Source organism: Sinocyclocheilus rhinocerous, unplaced genomic scaffold, assembly GCF_001515625.1.
Source record: "Sinocyclocheilus rhinocerous isolate Xijiao unplaced genomic scaffold, SAMN03320098_v1.1 scaffold907, whole genome shotgun sequence".
NCBI lineage: Eukaryota > Metazoa > Chordata > Actinopteri > Cypriniformes > Cyprinidae > Sinocyclocheilus > Sinocyclocheilus rhinocerous.
The window spans coordinates 376288-398604 of record NW_015662569.1 but is presented as its reverse complement, the minus strand read 5'-3'; the positions used below and the strand labels follow the sequence as shown (position 1 = coordinate 398604).

The 22317-nt window shown below is 36.9% G+C and overlaps 1 protein-coding gene and 1 pseudogene across 5 annotated transcripts; one reads left to right on the top strand and one right to left on the bottom strand.

The window, feature by feature from the left end:
• Positions 1 to 9618: 9618 nt before the first annotated feature.
• On the bottom strand, positions 9619 to 14282 carry LOC107728075 (zinc finger protein 883-like). Of its 5 annotated transcripts, none has more exons than XM_016538142.1 (2): positions 14159 to 14282; positions 9619 to 11941 (listed from the first exon to the last, which is right to left on the bottom strand). In XM_016538142.1, exon 2 carries the CDS (start codon positions 11854 to 11856, stop codon positions 10486 to 10488), a length of 1371 nt encoding a protein of 456 aa, XP_016393628.1. In that variant the 5' UTR covers positions 11857 to 11941; positions 14159 to 14282; the 3' UTR covers positions 9619 to 10485. The 5 variants fall into 5 exon arrangements, with proteins under 5 accessions (XP_016393628.1, XP_016393632.1, XP_016393630.1 ...); XM_016538146.1 differs by lacking the exon at positions 14159 to 14282 and adding an exon at positions 13805 to 13824; XM_016538144.1 differs by lacking the exon at positions 14159 to 14282 and adding an exon at positions 12624 to 13229.
• A 1328-nt stretch (positions 14283 to 15610) lies between these two features.
• On the top strand, positions 15611 to 21765 carry LOC107728062 (mitochondrial import inner membrane translocase subunit Tim23-like; annotated as a pseudogene).
• Positions 21766 to 22317: the final 552 nt, after the last annotated feature.

The window sequence follows — 22317 nt, the reverse complement described above, 5'->3', positions numbered from 1 at the left end:
GATATTGTATATAATAAACTGACACATAAATGTAGTCTATTATGAGACAGAATGCAGAAGTTTACTGGCACCGTAATGTGGGGATTATGATCACGCAATATTGACTGATGGATCGGCAGAGAATCGTCTTTCTGCGAGTCATTAATAAATTATGGTTCTATTCTATTTAAAGAAATGTGAGGTAAACATGTGAATACATAATGTGTGCACTTTTGGAGTAAACGTTTGAATGTTGTGTAGAAGCACTGATCAAAAATAAATGGAAGCAAACGCGATTGAATATGTACAGGTTTGTGTCACAAATTATATTATTCTATTCAAAATATCATGAACTCTTGATTGATTTTGCATTCCTGGCAGAAATAAGAACTATTAGTGTCATTGTAACCAGTGTTGGGCAGTAACTAGTTACTGTAATATTACTTTTTTGCAGTAACTAGTAGTGTAACTAATTACTAATAAGATTTCAGTAATAATAGTTACCATCCATAAAACATGCTCGTTACTCAGTTACTTGATGCCTTAACCCCTACTGATTTAAAATCCAACAATCCAATAATTCCTGGATTTATTTTCATAATTTTCACGACTCGCACAGGCACATGAAGTTTCCAGTGCATCAGGAAAGCTTGGAATATGGAAAAGCTTATATTCATGGGATGGAAATATTGCCATTATACTGATTTTGTCAGGAGAAAAGGTGATCTGAGCACAGATGTGCAAATTGTGGGATTACTTTACTCTGGCATTACATGGCTTGCCCACCCACATCCCTCTGATACCAATATAAATTATATTACTATATTTAAAAATCTTATGAACTTATGTGATTTCTTATGATAAAATACTTATACATGAAATATAATCATATATGGGTAACAGAGAAATTATGGCTACAGTTAGCTTCAAGTTACACATGACAATTAATACAACACTTTTACTTAAAAGTCACTATCAGTCACCATTGGGTGTTTGTAAAAAACTTCTGACTGCGATCCAATGTAGATTTTGGTCAAATGATGAGGCAGAAATATTTTGTTAGTAACATTTTATAAGAATTTTATGGGGAAGAAACACAATTACAACTTCTGTGGGGCGTGAAGGAAAAGTAATGTAACTAGTAGTGTAACTAATTACTGTTGCCAGATAAGTAAAGTAATAATATTACTTTTGAAAGGAGTAACTAGTAACAAGTAATAAATTACATTTTTGAAGTAGCGAGCCCAACACTGATTGTAACCAAATATTATCATAAATAGTGGTCAAATATCGAAGGTCAAGGTTAAAATGTAGAATATTTATTGTAAAAATGTTTCTGTAACAGCTATATATTCATAGCTCCACTGTGGTTTTTGATATATTTTTGATATTTTTGATATATATGACAACCATTAGTATGTTAGTCTCAGTCATCACGCCGGACCGTTGCCTGAACATCTGATGTAGGGATGGGCGTATCGATCCTGAAGTATCGATATATCGATACTCAAATAAAAAATATTGATACTACGGTGTGTTTTTTTTTTAGCAGTGATTTTGTTTATTTAACAAACAAAAAAATTAATGCGTACAATATGTACTGAATTGGATGAATAACCTGTGTTAGCGAATAATTGTGTAGGATAGAATTATTTTCCTGTTCATATTAGTATGTTAGTCTCAGTCATCACGCCGGACCGTTGCCTGAACATCTGATGTAGGGATGGGCGTATCGATCCTGAAGTATCGATATATCGATACTCAAATAAAAAATATTGATACTACGGTGTTTTTTTTTTTTAGCAGTGATTTTGTTTATTTAACAAACAAAAAAATTAATGCGTACAACATGTACTGAATTGGATGAATAACCTGTGTTAGCGAATAATTGTGTAGGATAGAATTATTTTCCTGTTCATCTCAGTAGCCCCTCACTGCAGAACACAAGATCCAGGGGGCGTGGTTGGATCCACATCTAGGGGGTGGAGATTGGTAGGTTTAGGGGTGGAGATGGGTGGGTTTAGGGATCAGGGGGTGGAGACGGGTAGGTTTAGGTATATTTAAGGTGGGAGGAGTTTGATCTGGATCCAACCACGCCCCCTGGATCTTGTGTTCTGAAGTGAGGACCATCTCGCTCATCTGAACCATAGACTGTTCTGATCTGAACACACCACTGATCTATATATATCATTTCTATTTATAATCTATTATTATAATAATAATAATCTCTATTATAGATCAGTGGAACACACGCAAATGCTGCAAGACAGAACTAATCAATCACAGAGAGCGTTCACTCACTTCTGACATTGCATTCAAACAGGGCTGCGTTTCCCAAAAGTATCATAAGAAACCATTGATGCTTTTGGGAAAGGCAGAACAATGCTTTTCAGAGGACAAAAAAAAACATATGCTTGAGTTATTTCACAATAGACTAATTGAAATTGTAGCCTACATAGTTTGTGCAATTACATTTATTAAATTGAACGTTAAAAGTTCATATTGATCATGTTCTATTCTGTAATGTTAATATAAATCATAGCTGTCAGAATAAAAAGGTTGCATTTTATGCATGCAACAGCCTTTCACTGGCAGTCCCTTATAAAAATGAACCATGGTGGTTTTACTAAAGTGACCGTAGTTCAACTATAGTATTTGTAGAATTCCATGGTTACCACTACAGTAAATATATTTTAACCACGTGAAAACAAAAATATAAACTAGTAAGTTGCAATTGAGGCGTATTGAATGTTAAAATGCGTTTCAAATATAAAGTTAAGTGGGTCTCATTACCCATTTTACTCTAAGTAATTTAATAATTTAATAAATTTGATAATTTAAAAGTTCAGTTTAGAAGCATTGTATCGGTATCGGTATCGACCATACTGGCCTTTATAAGTATCGTATCGTATCGTATCGAGAACAAAATAAGTGGTATCGCCCGTCCCTAGTCTGATGCATATGGCACACAAAAAACACTTCGGGAGTTTCGAAGGCGTCATCGGATTGGTTGAATTATACATGATTTCCGGGTGTCTCGCGTGTGTCGCGTTCTTTGACGTTCCGCCTGGAAACAAATATGCCATGACGCCAAACCCCCTCATGTTAGAACAAAGCCATCGTGTTTACAACTGTGATAATGAGCGCTAATCAGGATCAACTAAATGCTGGATTTTTTAAAGTATGTGAAATATTTAAAGTTCGCGGCATAGAATCTTTGAAATACGTCCAAGAGTTTTACACACAGTCTGTTATTGTGAGGACATTTCAACGCCCCTAAACATGATGCAACACAAACCGAAACGTGATTGGTTGCTTTATCTGTCAGTCATATGTTCTCTTGGGCGGTCCTTGCCATTCAAAGCGGCCAAGGACAAGGTTCCCAGACCTTCTGCAGTCAGTCTGAAGGTCTGGATACACGAGACTATAGTAATGTAGGCTAGTGCGCACAATTTAGTAAAGCGAGAGAACAAATTATATTGTGCGCACAATTTCTTTATTTTTTCCGGCATATCATGTGCGGGGTTCCGTACCAACTTATGTAAATCTTCTAAGCAGTGCTTTTCGACAAGGGGCCCAATAAGCCTTGAAAAGTTTAGTTCTATTAACATAATCTTAATTTAAACGCTAAAACCCTATAAATAGAGGTACAAAATAAAACTGAAATAATTTTTGTATTTATTTTTATTACAATGGAAGAACCCATGATAAATATTAGCTTAGAAGGACCTTCAAATATTGTCTTAGACCAATTTAAGAACCACTGTTCTGCACTTAACATTTGGCTTAACATGACCTGCTTCTTTCAGTGTTTAATTTTTTTGTTTTTCCAAATGTATCATCTAATCAATATTTACATGCATGTAAAAATGTTCTGTTCCCAATTGTCAAGCGTTTTTATAAAAATAAGTTTAGCATACTTCTTGTGGTATTGCAGGATTGGTGGTGCTGTAGACTCCATATGATGTATCGCTTGTCTTTTCACCAAGTCACCTTGAAAAGCATATGCTAAGTGAATGAATCTAAATGTATTAAAAACATTCTGTACTTTCACTACTTGTCAAATTCAGCTTTATTGTCATTGTTCACACTGCAGAGTGATACATGAAAATAAATCTGATATAAAAAAAGATGTAACCTCCTTGTCTGACAAGGTTTTTGGGGTTGTTTTTCATGTTTCCTTCTATTCTTTGCAGCTTCAGGGGTGAAGGAGAATCATGTCATATGCACTTTTAAAAAAAATTATTTTACGATTACAACAACAAATAAAACGTGTATCCTGTCTATCTTATGTTAGCATTTTACCATATTTTTAACTATTCATTTAAAACTATATAATGACATGACATGACTGCTAGTATTCATCTATAATTTACTATTAATATTTTGAACTATCTTTTATTTTTATATTTTCAGTCTTTCTTTTTAATTTTATTATGTGCTTTTGTCATTTTTGTTAGTTCTTGTTTTGTTTTGTTTTTACATATAATTTCTGTTTAGCTTGAATTTTTCGTTTTAGTTGTAGTTTTAGCCATTTTTAGCTTTATTTCAATTACCAAAAACAGGTTTTAGTATTTTCTTGTTACCAGTAACAACACTGAAACACACAGGACTTTCACCAATATAAATGATAAAAGAGTAAAAGATTGTCTCGAAAATATGTCAGAAAGCAGCAGTTGCTGGAAGGACATGTTAGTGACTTTTAAAGAAGGGTTCATTCTCATCACTGTAATGTGTCTGGATGATTTTCTTTTTTTGTTGTTGCAAGAAATACTTATTTTCTTTTGATTTTGAATTGAAATACCCATATAAATTTCACTGAGATCCATATAGACATCAAACTAAAAAAAAAAAAAAAATGACTCATGAATGACTTCTTATTTACTCTTTTTCACTTTGACTTCATTCAGGATTATAAAGTATTATAAAGTTCAGTCAATGCGGTCTGGCCATTCTGGATGCAGGACACTGTGAGATCCCACAACTCAATTGAACATTCAGACTCTTTGTCTGGCTGAACGACTGGACCATGAAGAATTGCAGATTTGTTTCTGAGGTGTTGTAATTCTTAGCGGGTCTCTCTCTCTCTCTCTCTCTCTCTGTGTGTGTGCTGTCTCTCCCTCTCATACTGACCGATTTCAAAGAGGAGCACCCCCTCCCTTCCCATTTGCTGTTCTGTTTCCACGTTTCCACAGCAACCGAGCTTCACTCTGTTTTTGCCCCCTTTTTTGTTTTGCACGGGGATGCATCTCATAATAGGGGTCTAAAAGGAAAAGGAAGGGAACACTAGCGGATAAGGGGGAGGCTGTGGGCCAAAGCTGTGAAAAAGCAACAAAAACAGTAAGAAATGCATTGATAATGACATCACCAGCATTTCCCACAGTGGCCAGTGTCTTAATGGGAGCTGGAGCTTCCATTCATCGGCCCGGGGTTGGCTTTCCAAGAGCCTGGGGAGGCCAGCGCTCCCTTCATCTCAATGGGCTTTTTGTTGAGGAACAGAGGAGCTGTTTCTAGGCTTGTAGAAAAGCTCAGCTAATTCACTTTAGGGTTACCAGGAAGCCTGAGCCCGCAAGGTTGGCAACAATGGCAAACTTTGATTCACTTCGATGGCCCAAGAACTCCCAGCTGGAGCACCAGAATTCAAATGGGAACTTGTTTTCTCTTTTCTGTATGTTTCTTTCTCTCGCCGCCCCGCCGCTGTGTCCACACACATTTATTTCTTCATCTCTTCATCTGATGGGATCTCATGGCTGTCTGACTGACCCTGACATATTTCAGGGAGGGACAGTGAGGAGTCTTTCTCATTGAGCACTGGCTCTGCGTCTGATGTTAGAGCACCACCAGTAGGTTTTGGAGAGCAAGGTCTGAGAAAAATGCAGTCGTTTTTTACACCTACACTGTAAAAAATAATAATTTTGTAAGTAAAGATTATTGGAGTATGTTATAGAAGAATATACGATTTCAGTCTTCCTACTTCAAAATTCCATGTTTAATTTAATGTGTTACTTCTCATTTCTGGGTAATTAATTGTGAAATGAATGAATTGGAATGTGCAATTTATTTTTGCCAATAATAATAAAGATAGAATACATATATTGCAAATATATTAGTTATTATTATTATTATTGTTGTTGTTGTTGTTTAAAAAATGTGAAAATGCATTACTGCAATTTCACTGCAGTACATGCACGTTTTCTAAATTTACAGCAGAATTATATTGAACATTAATCTGTAAACAACTTCTAACCGATCAAAGAAGTATAAAACTTCAGCTGTATTAGAATTAAGTCTTAAAAAGTTTAGTTATATTAACATAATCTTAATTAAAATGATAAAAACCCAATTAAATTGGCATAATTTTTTTATTTATTACAACAGAAGTACCAGAAGTAAATATAATCTTAGATAGAACAGGCTTCAAATTTCAAAGTCAAGAGTCAAAAAGCTTAAGAACCTCTGCCCTTTAACATTTAGCTTAACTTAAAAGTAAAGAAACAACATCCAACTGAACAAAGCATAAAACAACAGATGTAACAGAAATGTGTTTAATACAGGGGTATCCAAGCCGAGCCAGTGTCATGCAGAGTTTAGCTCCAGCACACTTGCCTGGAAGTTTCTAATGAGACTGAAGAGCTTGATTAGCTGCTTCAGGTGTGTTTAATTATAGTTGAAGCTAAAGTCTGCATGACCCCGGCCCTCCAGGAGCAGGTTTGAACACCCCTGGTATAATAGCATAATTTGAGCAATGACATGTTTCTTTCCTGTGTGGATGTCTTGTGGCATACCTTTAGAGAGTGAAATATGTAAGTCTTTGACAATGTTTACAATAAAACAGTCACATTACATGAATACTTAAATGTTTCTGCCGCAGCTATATCAAGAAGGCACACATTCATTAGTGATTAACCTGAGCTGTGGCGTCAACAGCAGCTGACAGGGTCAGATATGTATGTTAGTGGAGAAAGATGTTTTGTCCTGATAATGTCTCAATACATGTACTGTACAGTATATGCTACTATGCTGTTATTGCTGAATCTGTTAATAACACATGAAATCTGGCAAGCTGTTTTGTGTCTTTCGCTTCAGGCATTTAGAGGTGTATAATCACACCTCAGGCAAGTTCAAATTCTTGTTCTTTGACATTTAAATTTTTCACAAGTGTAAATATTTAGACTTTTTGAACTTTACTACATTTTTTTAAATAAAATAATAAAAGAGGAAAAAAAAGCAAACGTCATAAAATAACAGAGTAGGCTAAGCTTTGAAAATTTATCTTTTGATCATTTCGGTTCTATTCGGTCAAACCTGTTGGCAAAGACATCCGAATCCTGTAAGGTGGGAAGGTGGGGGCGCAAACAACATTTTTTATTACTGCGTTTCCAAAAATAGACTCACCTGCCCTTTACACTTTTCATTATCAAGTACTATGGTTTATGGTGTTTTGGACATGAACCAGAGTATCATGTAAATATCAGGGTAGAACATGAATTCCAGTATCATGCTATATTTATTATGCATTACTATCTGATACCATCACTATGGTACTGCCACAGTATGTTTTGTGAGGGATATTCAACAAATTCTCCCTTCATTATACAGTTGCAGCTTATGCTTATTATTAGCAGATATATTTGCTTCTGTGCATTTGTGTGTTGCCAAAGACCAGCCAATACCACACTTTTAGGAGATGATAATTAGGCTAATTTGGCCATCAGCTGATTTTTTGTATAGTCTATGATCCTAATGAAAAGTTTAGCTAGATATTACCACCAGTTCATCTAGTAATGATATTATACTTCTACTTCCACATATAAACAATGCATTTTACGTTTAACTGGTCTAATGTCAGTATTACTGAATTAGGAGTTTAACTGTACACAGACACACAGATATTCATTAATTGGTAAATATATAAAGATTCACTTGTAAATAGGAATATAAATTTATATACAGCTGTGCATTTTCCCTTGCCTTTCCCTAAGTTGTCTTTTGCTGACATCTTTTGGACGATGACAGAACTACAGGCGACAACTACAGGTGGTATTTTCAGCAAGGACTTGTTTAACAGGCAGAGCCTGGAATCAATAGGGCAATAATTGGGCAATAACATGTAATATGCAATTAAATTGTAATATATAAGTAAGCCTAGATATCTCTCAGTAAATGAGACTTGTAAACTGACTATCTGCCACAACTGGACTGGTGTCTTCTATCTGGGCTTTTTCATTCACACACACACACACACATATATATATATATATATATATATAGGCCTAGTTATTCTAGCAGTTTTATGTTGTTTCGTAGGAATACAAAGCCTTACGATGTGCGCTGAAGTGTTTGTGTTACCTTGCCTTTCCCTAAGTTGTCTTTTGCTGACATCTTTTGGACGATGACAGAACTACAGGCGACAACTACGGGTGGTATTTTCAGCAAGGACTTGTTTAACAGGCAGAGCCTGGAATCAATAGGACAATAATTGGGCAATAACATGTAATATAAAATTAAATTGTAATATATAAGTAAGCCTAGATATCTCTCAGTAAATGAGACTTGTAAACTGACTATCTGCCACAACTGGACTGGTGTCTTCTATCTGGGCTTTTTCATTTAAATGACTGTAATTGAAATGACTGAACCATACTACAAAGCTTAAGCAAGAATCAGATAGACCACTGATTCATGAACCAATTATTTATTACAAAAAATGCAAGACAGAACTCTTAAACCGTTATCTAATGGCAAACACAATACAAAAACATGTAGGTCTGCTGCATTGAGAGATGAAATAGCTACAGCAATTGAAAAAGAAAAATGACAAATTCAAATCAAAATATGAAGTGTGTGTACAGGTCAGTGATAAACCTTATATTATTGAAATTAAAAACAATGACAATAAAAGATCCATAAGACTGGGGAATATGACTTGTGCTTTAAGAACAAAAGGGATATTTAAAAACAACCAACAACTCCAAAAAAACTATAGAGTACCAAGAGCTTTTTTCTTTTTTTAATAACATCATTCTGGGTCTAAGTATCATCAGTGCTTCATACGAGTATCCCAACACTTCTCAACGTCTCATTTTTCAAACACCATAGTAATTGCTATTCAATTTCAATTCAGACAGCACATGTTGAGCAAAAGTCCAGCCGCGTATGAAGATCGAACATGAGGCTGATTACACGCCTTTGATGAGCTGAACTGCAGGTCTTCAGTGCTGCATTGAAGAGCTTTGGTCTTACACAAAGTAGCTGAGGGCACTTGATCAATTTTTTTTTAAATGCGTGGAAGATATTTCCGTGCCTCATTCCTTTGAGGTTTTGACCGGGAGATCCAAAGTCGCATTCCAATTTCCTAAAGATGTAGTGCTTGTCTAAAAATACAATAGTGCAATGCTTGTTAAAATATGAAATCCCTTGGCTATTCCATAACTTATGAAGATACAGAAAAATAAATCAGATAGAACTTCTTTTTGCAACTGCAACTTTTTACACATATACAGCAGAAGTAAAAAGCACACATTTTGCGGGTATATTCTTTTCTCATATTCACTCAAGTGCACACACACAAATTTATATGAACAATCTTTTAATCGCATCTGTACATGTCCATGTCCAATAAGCATCGAACGTATTATCATAAATACCCTCCATGGACACAATGGATTTCATATTTTGACAAAAGAACATCAAAGAGGAAATAAGTACCAAAGACAACATGTTGAGGAAACTAGTTCAATCCAGAACAATTGAAACACCCCAAAACACTTGTTAGTCCAGAGTACAGCTTATCCATTTGCACTCGTCCAGCAGTTTATACCTGGATATATTTTTATTTTTTAATATCCCATAAAACCATACAGCAACATGTTTTTGTGTCTCCAGACTTCAGGTGAGAAAAGCCTTGAATTTCTTGGTCTAGGAAATTAGGTCACTAAATATAATTACAGGAGAAATAATTGATTCAAACCGCACACTTAATGGAACGATATTCAAGTAAATTGCACATAAATGTACTTCTTGCATACAAAACTCTGGTTCCTACTAACAAACTTGAATTCAATCTGACCTTTGCCCCTCACCTCCCTCTACTACAACCCACACCTTAATAAGTACTTTATTTTGGGTTCACAGATTCAGTGCAAGAAAAGGAAAAATAAATAACACCTACATTTCTCTTTTGTTTTTCTTGTGGATACCTAAAAACGAAGGAACATAAATTACACGATTTGGCTTGTAAATAATTACTTTGCCAATAAACTGAACGAACAAAACAAAAGGGAATGTCAACCAAAAAAAAAAAAAATTTTTTTTTTATATCAACAAAGGTGGATACCACATCCCCTAAAGGTGGCCAAAAAGGGCTATAATAATTACAAGAACATTAGATAGAACCCACACAGCCAGGGACGCCACACCCAAATTACGATTTCGTAAAACAAACTAAACAAAACATAATTTTCCCCCATCAGCTAGGCCTTGACAGTTCCAGAGCTTCGGTCTTTCTCACTCGGACTCATATTCCAGCGGGGCCACCTCATCGATGACCAGTTCCTCTTCGCACTTAATGTCTTCCCGTTTCGGGGACAATTTTATCATCGTGTGGACCTTCTTATGGCGTGAGAAACTGGAGGAGTGAACAAAAGTTTTCCCGCACTGTGGGCATTCGTAGAGTTTTCCCGAAGCGTGCGTTTGCTGGTGCTGCTTGAGGTTGGAGAGCCGAATGAAGGTCTTCTTGCAGACGTTGCAGGTGTAGCACTTGTCGCTGGAGAGTCTGGCGGTGTGGCTGAAGCGTTTCTCACACATGCGCTCATCGTTCGGCAGGCACAGCCTCTTCTTGCCCCCTTTACCGTGCTTCTTGCACAGGGTGTAGTAGTTGGGCTTGTCGCGGGAGCAGAGCTTCAGGCGGATCTTGAGGTCCGAGGACTTGTCGAGCGAGGCTTTGCCGTGCGTGTAAGAGTTGAGCAGCTGTCGCACGTGAGCCACCTGGTGCTTGGAGAGTCCCGCGGAGTGGCTGAAGACCCTGTCGCATTGCGTGCACTGGTACTGCTTTTCTCGCTCGCCTGAGGAGAGGCTCGCCGTTCTTTTACTCGTGCCGTAGCTGGATGGGAAATTGTGCTGGGTCATGATGGGAGCCAGGGTTGGAGTTGGGTACAGCGGTCTGACGTTTTCATCCAAGCCTTTTTTGTGGATTAACCGATGCCGCGACAGACTAGAGCTGTGATTGAACGTTTTGCCGCAGGTGTTGCACGTGTGCAGTCTCTTGGTTTTGTGGCATTTCTTATGTATCGCCAAAAGCCGCTTGCCGTTGCACCTTACCCCGCATAGATTGCACTGGAGAGACTTTTTGTTGCCGCACAACTTGCCGAAATCTTTAGAGGAAGTGAGGGACGATCTATCCGAGTGTACGTGCAGATGGCGAGCAAGACTGGAGGAATGGCTGTAGCTCTTGCCACAAAAGCGGCAGTTATATGTTCTAGCATGAGACACCTCCCTTTCCCAGCAAATATCAGAAAGGTACTCCTCATCGCACAACTGGCTATTCCCTGCTTCTGTGTTGTAGATGAAGTCTGACTCACTGCCCACCTCCTCCTCATGCGTCGCAATCAAATCTGGAGCTGCTTCGTCACATTCTGTGTAAACTGTGTCGTAAGGGACATAGAACGTCTCATCCGGTTCGACTTTCACCATCTGATTGGCGGTGAAGCAAGCATCCTCGTCCAAATCCTTTTTCACGCAGGTTATAGTGAATTTTGAGCCCACCTCGGCCCACTTGACCACATATTCGATGGGCTGGGTGTCAAGCTCTACCGTGATGAAGTCTGCTCCTAAAGCGTCCTGCTCGGAGCAGGTCAGCACTGTTTCTGTCTCCTCCATTAGGGCTGATCTTCACGGCCCTTCTGTTGTTTTCTCGCTTGGGGAGCTGTGACTAGTCCAGGCTTAATTTACACCTCAGCTAATCCTAGTAGGAAACAAAAACAAACAAAAAAATCTTGAGTTTGATTAAACAGTACCAGCAATAATAACATACATACAGTATTTTTTTTTGAGAATAATGCCTGACAATTTGTCTGGTTTAGAAACGAACAGAAGTGAATCTCCCCATCTGTGTCAATTTGTCAATGAATAAAGAACTATATCTGTTAAAAGAAGTTCGTTTAGTGTAGATAGCGAGTAAAACAGACGTTTTGTACAGTCACGGGAAAATATTACTACATGTATAATCGCAGGCCATTGAAAAAAACTATTTATGCCGGAGACTCGTGATCTACGATGCAAGATATTTTACTTCCTCTTGCATGGATATTTTTATAGGCTTTTAAGCTTATATGCATGCCTACAGAATAATGAAGCTTGAATGTATCTGCAGCATTAACAAACATCAAGCAGACTTGTCCACGACTGACATTAATGAGATCCAAACAAGACCGTTCTGAAGAATCAGTCTTACATTTAGAGAAGGTTCTACACTGACATTCTGACATTTACAGAATACTCTTAAGAATCACTCTGACATTTAAAACACCGTTCTTTCTGGCATTATAGAACATTCCGAGGAATCATTCTGACATTTAAAAGCGTTCAGAGGAATCATTTTGACATTTGGAGAGCATCCTGAGGAATCGTTCTGACATTCAGAGAACCTTCTGAAGATCCACTCCCAACATTCAGAGACCGTTCAGAAGAATCACTCTTGATATTTAGACACCGTCCTGAAGAATAGCTCTGCAGTCCCTGCGTAAGCTGTCAAATCGGTCGGAAAGCGATAACATGTCGAACTGTAAAATGAAAGCGGACGTTCGCGCCAGGGTATTTCCTCATTTCCTCAAGTCTCGCCGATCTCCAATTTTCGCGTGTTTAACGTTACCTTAGGCTTATTTATTTATAAACTCGCCTTCTCTGATCATTCGTGGCAAAAGAAATACATAACAATCTACTTGAAACCTCAGCAATAACGGAAAAAACGACCAAACAAACGCGTTCCAACGGTAAACAGGTAACACAACTGTGCATTGACACGGTGCATTCTGGGAAAGGATTAAACTGGGCTGCAACCGAGTGTGTCCAACTGTATTTAGTCTTTTAAAACATTCCAGCTCTCTTGTGTTCAAGATATCCACGTCAAGAACGTTTTGAGGTCTTAATACTGAAATGCACATAGAACTGTGCTGTTAATCACTCTGACCTCGTGATGCCTGACTGTAACTTACACGTATTATAATGGCCAGGATTCAATCGGCCCGCCATAAAATTCCACATATATTCAACATCACAGATCTGAGCGTATCTCTCGCACCGAGGCCCAGATACACAAACACACACACACACACACACACACACACACACCAACGGTAAACAGGTAACACAACTGTGCATTGACACGGTGCATTCTGGGAAAGGATTAAACTGGGCTGCAACCGAGTGTGTCCAACTGTATTTAGTCTTTTAAAACATTCCAGCTCTCTTGTGTTCAAGATATCCACGTCAAGAACGTTTTGAGGTCTTAATACTGAAATGCACATAGAACTGTGCTGTTAATCACTCTGACCTCGTGATGCCTGACTGTAACTTACACGTATTATAATGGCCAGGATTCAATCGGCCCGCCATAAAATTCCACATATATTCAACATCACAGATCTGAGCGTATCTCTCGCACCGAGGCCCAGATACACACACACACACACACACACACACACACACACACACACACATAAACGGAATACGATGTGTACAGGCTGTACTTTCTGTACTACTGCCAGCTCGTGCTGAAATAACTCGCACTTACGGTTGCTCGAAAGCACATAATAGTATAATCACTGACCATTTCGATGTATGCACGAGAGAAGACAGACAATCCGTGAATAAAATCGCCTTTGATCGCTTACTCGGATGCTTCACTTGAAGAAACAACAATAAAATACACTTCAGAAAGAGCGTAATCTAATCTGCAGACAGAGCCAGAGGTATGATTCTGAGCAAGACTCAGAGAGTGGCATATGGCATGAGACTGCATGATCTCAGATATATTTAAATTCCTCAGTACAGTCACTGAGAGCCACTGTAATATTCTTCCTGTCGCCTCACTGCACTTCATGTATTGATTAACCAAACGCGTCCACTGTTTGATCATTATGCACGCTTCTGAGTCCGTTAAAATGTATTTTAAAGTAATTACCAAGCATGTAATACGCTGTTTGGTGGTTGGAAATCGGCTCGGTTCTGCCGCACCTCTGTCAGATCATCGCCGACGACGTAACGGATGTCTTTTTTTTTTTTTCACCGGTGATGTACATACCATATGGATGGACTTCCGCATTCCACTGTCAATACGCTTTTTATTTTATTAAAAGCACTACACAACAGTATGAATACAAAAATGTGTTTAGAAGATGTGACACACAAAGTAATTAAAAAGAACTGTAAATTGGGTTTTTAATACGGATTAATATAATATTTCCCAAGTTACAGAAAAAGTAAATAAATCCCTTTTGAAATAACATATGCTCATTCACAACAACGATTGATTGAATTGATCATTTATATAATAATAATAATGCCAGAGGAAATAAAAAGAGAAAATATGTTGTTTTACTTAACTATCGAAATTAGTTTTAATAATAATTATAAGCTAGCTATTTTACTTATACAGTTATATAAAACATACAGTACATTATTAGTTTTACATAATGTGTAAAATGAAAAAGAGGGTCTGGAGGCATTGAATCATTTTTATGCAGCCTATATATTCTTCCGTAATTAATAACTGTCAAATAAAATAAATAAATAAATACTTTTGAATAAATAAATACTTTTTGTGACATGGCAATTGATCATCACTTCCTAAAGTTGTAAAATGACAACAATTTCAACGCTATACAAAGCAAAATACATTTAAAAAGCGTTTCCTTTCATTACTAAGTAAAATTATGAGTAATCTATATGAAATTCCATTTAAAACGTTTCAGTAACAGGTTTCATATTCCCCTCTAAATACACAGATATAGAAATATAAATTCCATACATTATTTTATACGAATTATACTATTTCATTTGCGTTATTAATAAACAATTTATCAGCTGTTCTGCAAATCTCCGAATTAATTCGCTTTAGTTTCACTTTCTGTATGTGTTCATCTGGCCAGAAATCATTTGCAGTCGCAAAAACGGTCGTGTGTCTGCTTCAGTAAAGCAAGTTTATTTTATATTCACAGTTTGTCCCCATCGCCACACGGGTTATTCTTTCTTAAATTATAACACAGTAAAATGTTAAACGAGGGGGTTTGAGTGATGAGAACTGTTTGTGATGGTAAATTCAATGACCGTAAAACAGCTTACTTTACGGCAAACAAGAGGAACTTCAGGTTAAACATTCGCCATGCAGTGGTAGCAAACTGAAAATACTTATTAATTAAACCATTTGACTGTGTTCTTGAAAAAATAGACCAACTGCCAGGCAGCCAGCTCCTTATGTGACCTTATTACTGATCTGCTAAGTTAAAGCTCATCAGGGAATAGATTGCATTTGTTTTCCGATGTTTTTTGGGCTAACATTCGTGCTCAAAGCTATTCCTATAAGTTAGGCATATCTTTAAACGTTTAACTGAGTAAAAAGGTTTACGAACCTCTGAAGCTAGACATGGATAAGGAGCCATCAGGACCATCTAGCACGGGCTCAAGAAGTGCAGGAGGCTTCGGTCTGTTTGGATCTGCTAGCCCGCAGTATTCAAAGACAGCTCGCTGGAGTGCCATGTAAGTCTGCCATATTATATTACTAGATGTGCATATGATTCAGTAGCTCACTAAAGCTGCTTTTCTTAACAGTGGCAAGCATGAGTCCTCTCTCTCCATACCTTAATGTGGACCCCAGGTATCTCACTCATACAGGTGAGATCAGATGGCCATTAGCTACATTTATTTGTTTTTAATATATGAGATTTAAAGGGATAGTTCACCCAAAAATGAAAATTCTGTCATTAATTCCTCGCCCTCGTGTCGTTCCAAACCCGTAAGACCTTCACTCATCTTCGGAACACAAATTAAGATATTTTTGATGAAATCCGAGAGCTTTCTGACGCTGCATAGACATCAACACAACTGACACGTTCAAGGCCCAGAAAGGTAGTAAGGACATCGTTAAAATAGTCCATGTGACATCAGTGGTTCAACCGTAATTTTATGAAGCTACGAGAATACTATTTGTGCGCAAAGAAAAGAAAAACAACGACTTTATTCAACAATTTCTTCTCTTCCATATCAGTCTTCGACGCGCATTCAGTCTTCAACTTTTTGTCATCATTTCAACTTAATTATGTCTTAGTATTTCATAATTTCAACTTTTTATTTCATCATTATGCCTTAGTATCTCCTAATTTTGTCATGTCATAATAATGATGAAAGGTCGAAATTATGAATTATTTAACCAGTAGAAAACATCACTGAAATTAAAAATCTCTTTTACAGGAATGTTCTGAAATAACTGTGACTGAGATAAAGAGTCAAAATTATGAGATGAAGTCATTATGACATAAAAAGTCAAACTTTGACCTCATAATTTCAGCTTTGTGTCATAATTTATTATTTCATAACTCCAACCTTTCTCATTATGGCTGTCATATTTATGATTTACCAAAGCATGAATTTTTTTTTCATATGTGGCGGAAATGGGCTTCCATAGTATCTCTTTAATGAGATTTCCCCAGATAGGTTAAACAGGATTTTCCACTGCATTGATGGTTTGTGTTGCTTCTTTCTTTCACATCCTTCTACACCTTGCATGCTCTCATAAGCCTTTAACCAGCAGAGGGCAGTGTTCACTACAGTGTGCACTATGCCTTTTATAGGAACAGAAACAGCAGATATGAATTTCCTGGTAAAGGTGGGGTCAGGTAACACACAATAGGGTTATTCCGTGATGTCAGTGGAGCACAATTCATGAATAGGCAGATAACACTGAGCACTTCCGTCACATGTTTGGTTTGTGGTGATGCGCCACATTCCACTATAACCAGAGTCATGTGCATTTTTCCTATGAATTGAAATTGTGGTGCGGACAGTGGGGGGGATGTATACTGGTTGTGACGTCACAAAATGGAGAAGAAAACAGAAACCAAAAAAAAAAGCTCTTGCGTAAAGAATCAGTGAATGCCAAATTCCACATTTGGACCTCAAGCCCTTAATCAGCCAGTATATATCAGAGAAATGGAGAATGTCAAAACAACAAACTATTTGAAACAAATCCTGCGGTGTACCGTTTTAAATCCAGGCATGACCAAGTTGTGCATACAACAGGCCAAAAATCAATATTGCAGCACTAACATATCTATAAAACAAATGTTTTTGATCTGCCCAATTTGTATTGTCATGAGACAACGATTTCAGGGCAAACTTCAAATGTTTTATTTTGTACGATGGACCCAGAAAAACTTTTACAATTGTTTATCAAAAGCACATTTAAAGAATCGAGTTGTATATTCAAACGTGATTTTAAAAAATGTCATTTTAAAGTCATAATTATGAGGTGAAAGGTCAAAATTATGAGATAAAAAGTCAAAATTGTGAGATTAAAGGTCAGAACTATGAAACACAAGTCAAAATCGTGAGATGCAAAGTCAAAATTGTGAAATTAAGTCAAAGTTCTGACAAAAAAGTAACATTTTTGTCTCAATTTTGAAATGTTTGTATTTATTATAATGCCTGTTGAATATTATATCTGACAAGGCAATATATTTAAGTACAACCAACCAACAGAACAACAGTGTGGCCACTAAATATACTAACTAAACATTCTTTAGCTAAAAAAAACTGTAAGCTGATTTCAAGACTTGAACTGAATCACAAATTTGATCCTGATATTACAACACTTGGTTCCTCTTCTATCAATGGTTGTGTTTTTGCAGCCGTTACTGACCTGAAGAAATGATTTGAGCAACAACTTTCAGCATGATTCAACTTGATTATTTAAAAGTTTTTATCTTTCATATGACTAAAGGCAAACATATAGACCTAGTGATACACTGCTAGACATTGACATTTTCTATCAAAAACTCTTTATTTTGTACATTTTACATTTCATTTTTTTGTTTTGTTTTTTAAAGTTATTGATAAAGATATGTTGTGACAGCTGTTTTAAATCAATAGCTCAAATACATCTGTGTATTTATTTATTTTATTTATTTAGTCATTTAGCAGACGCTTTTATCCAAAGCGACTTACAAATGAGGACAAACACTGAACAAATTTATAAACGCAACACTTTTGTTTTTGCCCCATTTTTCATGAGCTGAACTCAAAGATCTAAGACTTTTTCTTTTTACATATCAAAAGACCTATTTCTCTCAAATATTGTTCACAAATCTGTCTAAATCTGTGTTAGTGAGCACTTCTCCTTTGCCGAGATAATCCATCCACCTCACAGGTGTGGCATATCAAGATGCTGATTAGACAGCATGATTATTGCACAGGTGTGCCTTAGGCTGGCTACAATAAAAGGCCACTCTAAAATGTGCAGTTTTATCACACAGCACAATGCCACAGATGTCGCAAGTTTTGAGGGAGCGTGCAATTGGCATGGCATGCTGACTGCAGGAATGTCCCCTGTGTGACCAAAAGTGTGGTCAAGGCTGCATTAAAGCATGTTCACGTGTACAGTGGGCCAAAGTCTGTCGCTTTACTGCAGTTACGTGAAAGACAACACCACTGTCAGCAGAATTATAGGATGTTTAGGTGAAAATGTGTTATGATTACCTGCCATAATGTACAGTATTTCCTCAAAGACTGGCACAGGTCTAGGAAGTTGTTATTGAATGAGTCAACCTTGGAAGTCCAGGTGCCTGATTCATGTGTAATGAAGCAAAAATATGCATGTGTTTATTTGCACAAAGAACAGCCTTTTTGTTAATAGACTAATGTGATATTATGGAGCCCATGGGACCGTTTCCCAAGACCTACTTCTGTATTTTAATTGTGTTGTTGGCATAAAACATCCCAATTTCTGTATATTGCATGTTGTTTTAGCACCAAAGTCATTAGTGATTTAGGCCAATTGTGACTTTGTTTTAAACTCTTAATCTCCATTCTTCTCTCCCATTCAGGATCCTGAATATGGTGACCCGCCAAGGTGCCACATGAGCAAACACTTTGAATTCAATAGGCGAGTGGCCCAATTTCAGCCTCCGTCCCCCTCAAAATGAATCTTGTCCATCTTTGTAGTCGGGTCAATGCTCATTTGAAACAGAAGGGTATTTTTATTTAGTTTGAGTCTCAGTATTTTTTATTTTGAAGTCATTGATTGATTCAGACAACCAATCTCTGTGTTGAATATATTTATGTTGGTGGTGCATGTGTTTAGCTCTGCTGTACAGTGCATTTGGGGTGATCTTTGAGAAAGCCAGAGGGGCAGAGGACGACCTCAACACCATTGCTGCAGGAACTCTGACTGGTGTCCTCTACAAATCTCCAGGTAGATCATGTATAATATGTTTAGAACATTGTGTTATCTTTAAGATGCAGAAAAAAAAAACACATTTTGTCAGCAGACTGAAGGGGAAGATGTGTACTTCCTTTTCTGTAGTAGACTTATTTGAGGAGAAAAGGGAAATTGCTTTGAAAACCATTATACGCCAAGATCTTTTACAGAAAACATTCTTTAACTTTTATCAAATTCTTGTTAATAAAATTAACAGATGTTATATAATGCTTAACACATGGTTAACTAATATGTAGTCACTTTAGAGTTTGAGTAGTCATGGAATTTTGTGTATATATTTTCATGTCCCCAAAGTATTTAGACTCTTAAAAACATTTAGATATACAACATTATAGTACAACTGTGAGCATCCACTTTTTCAATGACAATGTCATTTTCTCCATAGGCATTTTTTTTAATATCTTCTACGATCTAACTAATCAGCTCCCACATCAATTGCAACATTTTAAACTTTGATTTGGAGCAAAAAAAGTATTATGAAAATCCAGGAAAAAAAAGTCAAAGGCCATGTTCTTCAGTGTTGTTGAGAAAATGAACTACAGTTCCATGACGCAGTGAGAGAAGATGGTAAAAATATAAAACATTATTTATAGGTTATAAAATATGATTTTACAAGTATAAAAACAATAAATGTAAAATGTTTTGCAAAATATGTATCTAGATACAAATATATTACCATTCAAAAGTTTTTGAAAGAAATTCATACTTTTATTCAGCAAGGATTTATGAAACTGATCAATCACTGTTTACATAAACACATTTCACAGCACAACAGCTTATTAGAATGATTTCTGAAGGATCATGTGACACTGAAGACTGGAGTAATGATGCTGAAAACTCAGATTTACATCACAGGAATACATTATATTTTCAAATACATTAAAATAGAAAACAGTATTGTAATTGTAATCATATTTATTTCACAATATTACTGTTTTTACTGCATTTTTGAGCCTTGGAAGAATGTGAAGTGTAGATAGACATGGCTTCAACTGATGCGTATATCATTGATTTATAACCTTGGAACTCATGATATGCCTGTTTCAAAAGAATCGTTAAAAATTCATTTCTAGAAAAGGAATGCGATTTGTGCTTCCGTAACCTGACTGTTGTAAACTTTAATTTAGCTCATCGAAGGCCATTAGGTGGTTATAAACACAAAATGTCATTGTTCCTGCAAGGAAGTACCTTACAGAATTACCCTGCAGGTGTTTTCCTGTAGCTGTGGAATGAATGCATTTAGTAGAGAAGAGCTGTTGTCCAGATATTAGGGGAAATCTCCTCCACTAGGACGCCACAAAATATTTCCCCATCATTCTTTGCTGCAGAGTTCTTAGAAGGGAAGTTCCTGGACATTGAGACGATTCAGCGCATTGCCTGCTCTGCTGAAAAGCGTTTGGCAGGATTTAGTGTGCCATGAATGCAGTTTGTGTTCAGTGTGTCCCAAGCCATTCAGGCCGTCACGAGATCACTCATAACTTTAGTTATCTCACATTTCATAGTCATGTGTCACACAGGCTGTATTCAAACAAGCTCACAGGGAATGTGCATTGATCTTAATGGTGCTGTAAAAGCACTTACAGCATTTTTTACTGGCATATGTCTGTTGTTTTGTTCTGCATATTTGGGGCATTTCTGTTTAATATGAACAGAAAACGGCAATGTAGATGTGTGGCAACGTCTTCAAGCAAGAGTCCTTTTTTTTTTTTTTAAGAGACCGCATGTTGTTTTGAAGCGTTCCAGTGGGCTCTGTGTGTGATGGGTGGGCTCTCATTGACTCACATTCACCAGTTCATTCAGCAGTTATCAAGCCTTAACTCATGGTGGGTGTGGAATCCTCACACTTCTCAAAGCTCTATCGCTCTTCTCCATGTTCCGGGTCAGGGTGAAGTTAAGCTCTTCTCTATCTGTTTTACACCACTGACGTCTGTGAGACATTCGCTGGAGGTCAGGGACTAGATCTGACTGGTTCTGGATCAAAAATATCATTCTAGTTTTAGTTTGATTATGATAATTATGCCTGGGGTGGAATAAATGAGTCTTTGTATCATTTTGTCTTGAGCCTTGTGAATTTAAACAAGAGCTCCATCTGTACGGTATCGTTCTTAAAAATAAAGGTTAGGTTTTGGCATTAGTGGTTCCATGAAGAACCTTTAACATCCATGGAATCTTTCCATCGCACAAAAAAATATTGTTCCGCAGCGCGGGGCGGGTTGCTTGGGCTGACACTTTCAGGGCTCTATGCTCTCTACAATAACTGGGACCATCTGAAGGGAGGCTCTCCTACCTGCTACTGAAGCTTCTGTCAAAGATACTCAACAAATGAGTACAAAAAAATTAGTCAATTTTTGTTTCTTTCTAAATTCAATGTCCACTAACTTTAAAGCTAAGATGTGAATGTCAAGGAACTGCTCTTTGAGGCTTCAGATTCATGACGGTCTCCTAAAAATATATTAAGATTAAATATGAGTAATATTTGAAACTATTTATTAAAACTTATTTTGGATAAAGGTTAAACTTAACTGTCCATTAATGTAACTGATAGATTATCAGGTGTGTGTGTATATAACCTATGCAGCCAGTCGTTGCTTGTTTTCAATGTTTGTAATACATTCAGCAATCATGCAGTCTATAATATAACCAACTGTGAGTTTAAAAGCATGTGTTGGAACAGAACAAAACTTTGCACTAGAAACAGATAATGAGTGCTTACTCAAATATCTTTGCTGTAATATTTGGTAATTATGAATGTAGGAAATGATGCTTGGATACATTGCCTTGTCATTCCATCAGCACTCTGTTAATGGACACCAGTGTTCACTATAATGTTGAGATGTTGTTGAAATGAG

Excerpts from the sequence above, each read along its gene's own strand:
- LOC107728075 (XM_016538142.1), bottom strand. The coding sequence starts at position 11,856 with ATGGAGGAGACAGAAACAGTGCTGACCTGCTCCGAGCAGGACGCTTTA.